Raw genomic sequence first — 9,448 nt, 5'->3', positions numbered from 1 at the left:
TAATGATCTGGCCTACCCCCACGCTACCCAAAAGCAATGACATTACATTGCCAAAGGGTCATTTTTGGTAACAGCTAATTGTGTGCCCTTTCTCGTTCGCACAGCTGACCAAAATAATGTGCAATTGCGTGGACATTTCAGCTGCTCTTCCGTGACACATACACGTTGCCTATCAAGTGTTAGATAAAACCTTGCACACCGTTTCTCTTTTAAATCCATTTGTTGGTGATACGCACGAATGTCATTCAAGGTCAAACTCTATGTTCAACTAGAAGAGATCCAAATGAAGTCCAAGTTAACAAGAAGAAAAACTGACTCACCAAAATGAAATTTCGCTGAATGATCGGTCTGTCTCATGTCGTGCCTTCCGACAACGTGACGTAATAAGGGGTAAAAGGAGCCCGGACGTCTGTACTAGTTTTAAATTACAATAGCAAACAAAAAGAGGATATGAAATTCTCTAGTATTAGCTCATTTGAATAACTCTATCGTTGGTTTAATACGCTTGTGGTTCCCTATTGCTTGTTTTACCAACTGTCATCAAGTAATCGACACAGCATCGCACATATTCTGAAGACGTACAACGAAAGATAAGGAGCAACTAGCGGTTACTAGCCTGGGCATTAACAAACAAAACAGACACAACACCATCATTGAAACAGAACTCAAACCCCAATATTTATTTCGTTGTTTACATGAGACACAAAACACACCAGACAACATCTTGTAAAATATCAATGAAACATAAATAATCTCGGCGAAAATTACATGACTGAAAGAAGATCTTCAAACGAAGTAACGAAAACAAGAAACATAGCGAGAGGCATCCTGGATCTGGGAGATACCATATCTCGTGACAGGTAAAATTAAGTTGTACTCTTTTTTTACTGATCCATCCACTCCATTTTCTTTCTAGTGGTTTTGACCAAGTACTGATATATACCTATATGTATGAACTGCTCAATCGGCAGTAGTCGTCGAGGCTATACAAGGAAAAAAAGAATGAACTTGAACGAAGGTTGCGGAAAGAGAATATCATATTGTAGTCAAGCGACGAGCATTGTACAGAGGCAGCCAGTAGTTGTCATAATGGCGAGAAAACGTTGTTAGTACTTCATAAAAAAAACCTTTGGAAGATATTAGAGTTTGAATATAGGTTGTTCTGGAAGACAAAGCTGTCGGTAGAGGTGGCTGAGGAAAAAAGAAACCATTCTTCTGTGTTGGTGTTTACGTTTTTGGTCGCGAGCCAGCGCGGCCGATTTCCAATCATCCCTTGTACCTTGTCCCTCGAGTCACCAATGACAAACAGCCACGTCACGGAACGTTCGCCCCAATAACCAATCGCGTCGCAGTTCATCTTTCAAACATCAGACTTTGTTCCTCGTTAAAGTCACCCACCAATCACCGCTGCCCTCGCACTCTCGGTCCAAACTTATGTCCAATCATAGGCATTCTTTCATCAGAATACAATCCTAGTGGTTCTAATGATGGTGAAGGCACGTTATTTTGTCTGCTCAAATTTGGTCCCACGTTTCCACAGATACCCAATCGGTTCGTCAATGGAAAAAAAGCCAAGGAAGCTGATTTGTTCCCTACATAAGTAACCCTTGGAATGAAGTCTTGGTCCTTCATTGGACGACATCGATCGACATACGACAGTCTCTGACAGGGCCACGGTGACTCCTCAAGCAAGAATCGTCATTGCGCCGCGAGCTGTGTAATCGTCTTCTAGACCAGTTCGTTGTATTTACATAATTCGGCCTCAGTCGGTGATTTGATGTCAAACGTATCAAAGACGCATCCATCAGAAAAGTCGCCACACACGCGTGGTAACGTGACGTCATCCTCACGGACAACCGCGACTTCTCGCGAGACTTGTAAGCGCCATGGCCGCGTCAATTTCCTTCCAGTGCAACTCTTCATCTTCGAACACCGGGGATGATCGCGGTTCACCTTCACTCGTCGGGCTTAATCGGACACTTCCGTCACTCCCGAAGCTCGATCGGATGCTCCGAGCCGATTCCGACAGATCTTCGTAATCCTGCGAGCTGAGGGACCCGGATTTGTCGTTCCTCCGCACGGTGCTGTGGAAGGAGTCGTTGAGGTACCTCTGGAGAATACTGTGCTTGTACTTGGTGGGGGAACTCGGTTCCTCGCCGCTGTCCGGGTACCGGGGGATGGCGTACCTGTGGTCCAAGTCCTCGGTGGGGGAGGGGGGCAGGGACGAGTTGTTGCTGTTCTCATCTCTGTCCGCTTTGAAGCGAGGGATGAGGAGATTCCCCTTGCTGCCGCCATCTTAAAAAGAAAAGAAAATAAGAGATACAAGTTAGATTTCATTTATAGTACTTTACCCATGGACATTTTAATTTCTTGTATAAGCCTTTCAGTCCCAAGTTTCAAACCACCGGATTCAAAAGATGGCAAAAACCGTAACGTAAAATCGTTATGACTGTACTAAGGCGATTTACGATGAAGAGTATGGTTTTTGTTCTGCTATTTATACCTAAAAGGCCTTTACTATTTAATCTTCGAGCAGATCTATCGATGGTAACGACAGTGACCAACTGGTAAAAGCAGTATGGCCTGTTGGACTGCTTTTGCCAGTTGGATACTGCCACCGATAGATCTGCTTGGAGATCAATTCCTATCTGGCAACACGATGATAGAGAAAACTATCCTGTTACCATGGTCTCCGTAGTCCGAGTCCCCGAACTCGTCCTCGTCGCTGTCGTCGTTCGAGCTGATGGACAACAGCTCGGCGTTCCCCTGCACGTGCTTGTTGTACATCTTAATGCGCATGCCCCAACTCAAGTCAGGGTCTCGCACCGTGTTCTTCAGCCTTCGCCTCGCGTTGGCAAACCAGTTAGAGACCTACACGATCAGAAAATAACACAGACGGTTAGAAACACGTTATTCCTGGTTCAATGACGTCAACATACACTTCTTCATTAAGCAAGGCTAATATATGAGCTACAGAATTCGATAAAATGAAGACAATTGTTCCTGTAGATCTAGACAGGCCCGCCTACAAGCACAATTACATAGTCCAAAGAACCCAAATGAAGTGTTTATTTTTGATAACATCTCTTAAGAGTTGGTAAGTGCACAGACTAAGGGTTAAGTACATGTCGTGTCTGTATGTATATTACGATAGTGCACTGAATGCATGTCAATCTAAAATAATCAAAGGGGTTTGCACACGGCACCACTCACCTGTACCAACGTCATCTGTGACGTCAGAGCCAGCAGGATCTTCTCTGTTTTGGTTGGATAAGGGTTGTCCCTGTGTTTGATGAGCCACTGTTTCAGCGGGCGGGCCATGTCCTGCATTACCTGGCGCTTGTGACGTACACGGTCAGAGTTCCTGCGCCTAAAGAAAGACAACAAACAAGAAAGCTTTTAAAAAAAGCTTGCCACGCAACTATTTGATAAAAGTGAGGATTAAATGGTGGTTGCACGTGTAATTACTTGTATAGACTTCCTTACCCCCTACGTATACAGTACCTATACATCAAATATTACATCCGTAGTATTTACCGTAAGTTAATACAAGTTTCTGATGAATTATGCAAATGAGGTCCTCATTAGCATAACTTATAGCCAGACGTACTCACCTACACTCAATTAGTTAATCAAAGTACAGATATACTAGCGACAATAGTTTGGCGTTTTGCTGATGTGAAACTAAAGAATACACTCCAAGCAGATGTTTGGCTCCAGCTTGTTTTTGACGTCTTTTAAGACAAACTTTAGCTTGCGGACATAAAGAAAACCAGACAAAATAGAAAACCCAATAAAGACGCCTAACATGACGTCAAATACAAGCCGGGGTTGAACCTCTGCTTGAAATGTAGTTATAAAATACCTTTCACCTAATTAGCTTGGTTTACGTTCATGGTGTAGGAAGAAATTGCAATTTGCTCCAAGGCACTATGGTGGTATTTGTAGCGTCAACATAAACTACTTTAACGGAAATCGTCTGGCAGTATGACGATCCTTTGCCGCAGAATTTGTCCGTCTAGTTATCTAGGTTCATAGACGCCGCCTCGTTTTCTTAACTGAGGAAGATCCCGTGGTATTTGCCCTTGGGCCACCCCGGGACACTTCCAGGGAAGTCCTCAGAAATGCCCCGTTTGAGCCAAAGCGTTGTAACGGTGCCAACTTGTGACATGGTCTGTAGGGCGGTGACCCCGACTTGGCGTGACTTCCCGCCAAGGTAAACTTCAAATCCATTAAACACGGGATATCGTCCGTTATACGTCATCGTTTCATGACAGCTTTCACGTACCGCCTGTTTATATTCATAACACATCAAGCGTACTTCCAAGTCCAGTTCAAAACGATCTCTAACATAATTAATTCTACCTTTGGTTCGTGACACTGGGAGAGTGAAAACAGGAAAGACGGCGTTGTGATATATCTTTTGGCTTCCTCCCATTGAAATCTGACACAGTTGTTTATCATCAAATCATTTTTCTTCGTGCCGCGCGCCGTCCCAAATGGATTATGGGCTGACAAGCAACCGTGAAAAACAAGCAAGGAAAACTATGCTGAGTAAGACGTGATGTGAAACATGTTCGAGCGTTCAGGACAATGACACAGAGCCCGGTTTGATGGGAAACATGAACGTGTGTGTTCACAGTTTCACACTAAGCATTGTGAGACGGTATGAACATTAGGAGTGTTCAGACTAACAATTAACACTGAATCTGGATTGTTTACACCATGTACACGTCATGGTTTGTTCGCGCTAATGCTGATTATATGCCTGGTTGACGTAAAATATTGTTTTCTGGAAATCACTGTTCACACTTGCATGTGGTTCAAATGCATAGGTATGTCTGTCTTAGTGTAAACGTACACACGTACATGCACACTAACAGTCAACTTCAGTATCATTGTAGCGAGTCCGATATCTTATTTTCTGGCGTTAGTCTGACCTGTTTTATTGCTGCTTATCAGACATAGCTCTTTTGCTAGGCACTTTAACACGTAACCGCAAACAACGTTTACATGAACGCAGGTTTCTCTCTCCGGTATGGATTTTATGGACGACTTAGTAAAAAACAATATTGGACTTATCGAAGGCGTTTGAAAACGTTGATGTAACTGCCATTAATATCAATCCGCCGGGTTTCATAAATTCGCCACTTCGAAAAACAGTGGGTTTGAGAGATCTCTAGTGCAGCACCCACAGGTATGCACAGTTTAGATATACAGGAGTGCATTATACTGGGGGACGTTGTGTTGGAGATTTGTTTGGACGCATATTTTTAAGGAACTATGTACCCTGGTAGAATCATCATGTTAGTAGATGTTACCATCCGTACATTTGCTTGAGAAAACCAGCCGTAAACAAACACACGTAGCCGGCCTAACGTTGACACGGTAGATGTCTCCGTTGCCTGACTGCAAGTTCCGGTCGTCAGACCTCCATACCAACCTGTGGCCCGGAGGGTCAACAACAATATGGTGACATTTAAATGGAGACGGTATGTTTACGGTGCGGTGAGGCGACCTGACGCATTCTTGGCATTTTTACAACGATTGAACAGGTGGTTATATAAAACGTGAGGTTACCTGAAGGAGCGAGGGATGGGGGATGGAATGAACTTGTGAAGGAAAAAAGTATCTTAGGATGAAAAGTTTTTTTTTTCTTCTTCTTTTGAAGGTGAGAGAAAATGACACTATGGCAACAGCGGACGATTTTAGCTAACGAAAATATGGAGTAGCTCTCGTTCCCATGTTGTTCTCCTTCCCAAAAATGCAAAATGGCGGAGCTGCTTCGTTCTACATAGATGTTTAAATCAAACGGTTCGCAAACATGACATTCAATGAGGTGACACATTTGAAATGTTAATGTCACACAAAGAAATAGTATTGAGCCAGTGTGAAGACACATGTTCGTTATTCTAATTTCATGGGAAAGTTGTAACGCCAAAAATAGAAACGTTACTGCAAATCAAAACTCGCTTGAAATGTGAGGCGAAATTTATGGTGGCAAGCATCCTTTCCTCCTACACTTTGATTAACTACAGCGCACTTCCTCCAGTCGCTACCGGTACCTATCCACCCTCCCTTCCTCCCACCTACATCTGGCACTGAGGCTTACATACACCGCCTAGCTCTCGGAATGTGACGTGTCAATTGTCACCCCACCACTATGTGTGCGTTGGTCATGTTTTACCGCAAATATTCAGCTTCTCTGCGATGTTCTATCCCCCAACACAGACGACCGGGCCAGGGGAAAAGAAAACTTCGGACAGCTGTGTTATTCGGTCGCTACGTAACAACAGCTAAGTGTAAAAACATGGAACCAGGTTCGTATCCGGGGAAGGGTATCCTGGTAGGAGCTGCGACGTCTTTTGGAAGGGACGTAAAATCGGGGTCCCGTGTTTGAGGTCCTCGGGAACGTTACAACAGCCTTATCATTCACATGAGTATTCATTCAGTCGCTATGTAACCACAGCTAAGTGTAAAAACATGGAACCAGGTTCTCATCCGGGGAAGGGTATCCTGGTAGGAGCTGCGACGTCTTTAGGAAGGGACGTAAAATCGGGGTCCCGTGTTCAAGGTCCTCGAGCACGTTACAACAGCCTTATCATTCAAATGGGTACAAACTGGCTGTAATAATACAACAAGGTGAATTATAATTATAAGTTATAACCAAGAAAATCCTGGAAGCAAACTTCTTACACATGTGTTTAGTACACAGAAAATGCGGGGAAACTCTCATCTCCAAGAAGATGTTGGGTGGAAAATTTTCACCCCCAACATCTGCTTGGAGAACAGGAAAGTACGTCATGTGTACATTCTAAATAGAGGGAAAGTACAATAAAACCTGAAGTCTGATCAAAGGAGACAGAATTTAGTGATAAACGGTCAAATTAACTCTTGAACAAGTTGTGCTTCTCGCAAACATGGTGTGGGTTACAGTCATACGGGAAATATGTTTAGGGGCCAAGGCCTCTGAATACCGGAATTACACGTGTTGTCGGTACAGCGAAGCACTAACAGCTAACTTGGGAGGTCGCATATGGGCACAGTGCCAAGCTAGGGAGGAGTTAGGGGGGAGAAATGGCGAAAAATGAATGTGAAGTTCGATGTCATAAGGTTTGTCTTACGAAGAGCTAATATCTGATTTCCACTTTAAAAGTACCTTTTCGAGGGTCTGAAAGGGGTATTCAGAGACGTTTTTTCTACATTCTCGAGCAATTATGTAGGCGTATGTTTAGGCGCTTGGTGCGATGTTGAAGCAGTGTTATATCTAACTCAAGGCCTGTCTCCAAGCAGATGTAAGGACGGGGCTCACACGTGTATGTGGACGTAATGCATCTTTTCATGTTCTTCGCCTTCACCTATATCTGCTTGGAGATGGGGTCTCAAAAACAACAAGATAGTGTTTCTGTTCAACTTGAACTTCAGAGGTATTTGAAGGATTAAGGTTAAGTGCACGGGCAGGAGGTATGCCCCCCCCCCCCCCGCTTGTACTGCGTATTGTCTATTGATTCTTTACATTGCCGTGCAAAGGGGATGGATTTCAAGTGTTTTGTCTCCACACAGAATCAGGTTATGTGGAGGAGATCCTCCGAGGTATGCGCAAATATTGGGCGGGCTCCAAGCGCCCGTCTCCCGAGGAAAGGCACGTTTCGGGTCGATGGCTGACGTCGGAGGGAGGTTAGGAGTAATTACATGCACGTCTTTTATTTCGGGATTTGCATAATGTCGTCTCGCTTCTAGTACCTTTTTTGTGTGATTCGCTTTCCGATATCAAAAGTAAGAAAATGTTTTTATCTACAATTTCTTTCTTGCTTTAATCTATTTCTTTGTAATTTGCTCTCTCCCCATGTTTTCTTTCTTCCTACATATACTAGTATGATAGAAACGTGCCGTGCACTTAGTAACTGTGAAGAAAATGTAAACAGGTAGGTAAGAGCGCGAAGAGTCATTTCAAGAAAGGCAATGCAAATGGTATTTGATGAGTACAAAAACAGCATCAATGAAATTGCGAGCAGAAAAATAATGGTCGAACATAAGTTGAAGACCTGAGGCGTCAACTCAAGTCAACCCGTCAAGACGTGACAAGTTCTTGGGCAGTGTAGTGTCCCACTTCTCCCCACCTTTGCACTAGCCAGATGTTCTACCGTGCGTACACGTCTGGACGAACATGTCTACATAGCCGTCACGTTTATGTTCTAAAAGGGGTGTTTCGTTTTAGCAACTGAGAGGGTCGTTAACAAACTTTCTCCCGCATTTTACTTATCTTTTTTTGATTATAAATAACGCCTATTCAGGTTTTTCTCGAATTTAAGCAATCTTTACAAGCTAAATATCAAATGTTGTTCGACATGATATCTCTAAACCGTCAAAAATTGATCGCAGTTTATACCTCTTTATACCCTTCCACCCCCCCCCCGAATTTCTCATACCCCCCTCTGTCACAAATGGTAGATCCCCAGTCGTTGCTTCTTATATTGAAACCCACCGCTGGCTTTCTCTGTGAAAAAAAAAGGGGCATTTAAAACTCAAGTTCTTCTGAAAGATTGGTCTTTAATTCTGTTGTGTCTGTACTGCGTGACCCGAAGTGCGAAAATAATCGACCGGGGAGTTAGAAGCTAAAAGGGGCAAATTCCTCAGCCGTTTCCCCTTTAAAAACCAAACTGAAACCACATGTGAGGTTGGAGGTAGGTTCAGGACTTCTCCAGTCCGTCTGCGCGTGGTGTATGGGCCGACCACGCCTCAAATCTTCAATTGTTCGCCCAGTAGAAACGCGAGAATAAGTTTTTCCACATGTTCATTCTTTGCCTTCATCCATGAGTTTATCATGTTCGTAGCCCTTCCTTTACGGCGTGTTCTGAGGCAAACTATACAAAATTGTAGAACCCAAAAAACAGTTTGCGCTATGTACTGTCTTGCGATGAAGGGAATTGTTTAACGTCATGAGAGCGCACTTGCCTTTGTCATTTTGTGCTTGATGGAAATTTACGACACCCCTAACAGTTCGTGTAAAAATAGTATGCACAACACAGTAGAATTTACCCCCCGAAAAGTTTATTTCTATGAGGTTACCATGCTCAAGTTTCCTCAGATTTTGCGTAAGAGCCCTTCTACGTGGTAAGTTGAACGTAAAACATGGTTTTGAGCGTTGCCAAGTGCATGTTTTCTGTCAGACTGGCGGTGAAGGACGATCTTGCCCCCCTCCCCTCCCCCAATCCCGTGCGGGGTTGCCCCGTACAACCTGGCCGTCTCGGCTAGAATTCGGGATAATGCGAAACACGTGGGTACGGTTTTGCACAGAGCTCAATACATGCTAGCCTCTACCAGGCTCCAGAGGGCGCTATAAAATGTGAGAAATTGGCCAAATAGACAGATACAGTATACACAAGACGACTTTGCTAGCCCGGGAGACTACACTTTGCGACATAGACCTGTGGAGCCTGGTAGAGGC

The 9,448-nt window shown here is 43.9% G+C and overlaps 1 protein-coding gene across 3 annotated transcripts in view; it reads right to left on the bottom strand.

The window, feature by feature from the left end:
* Positions 1–653: 653 nt before the first annotated feature.
* Positions 654–9,448, bottom strand: part of LOC136420832 (homeobox protein Mohawk-like) — a 33,944-nt gene continuing 25,149 nt past the window's right edge. For all 3 annotated transcript variants that reach the window (XM_066407944.1, XM_066407943.1, XM_066407942.1), the window contains exons 3-5: positions 3,214–3,370; positions 2,685–2,871; positions 654–2,295 (exon numbers count right to left, since the gene is read on the bottom strand). In XM_066407944.1, the coding sequence (XP_066264041.1) occupies positions 1,847–2,295; positions 2,685–2,871; positions 3,214–3,370 (793 nt within the window). In that variant the 3' untranslated portion in view covers positions 654–1,846. The remainder of the gene's footprint in view (positions 2,296–2,684; positions 2,872–3,213; positions 3,371–9,448) is intronic.

The sequence above is a fragment of the Branchiostoma lanceolatum genome, chromosome 15 (genome assembly GCF_035083965.1).
Source record: "Branchiostoma lanceolatum isolate klBraLanc5 chromosome 15, klBraLanc5.hap2, whole genome shotgun sequence".
Classification (NCBI taxonomy): Eukaryota; Metazoa; Chordata; class Leptocardii; order Amphioxiformes; family Branchiostomatidae; genus Branchiostoma; species Branchiostoma lanceolatum.
Note: the sequence above shows the minus strand (reverse complement) of the source record. Positions and strands in the feature narration are given on the sequence as shown.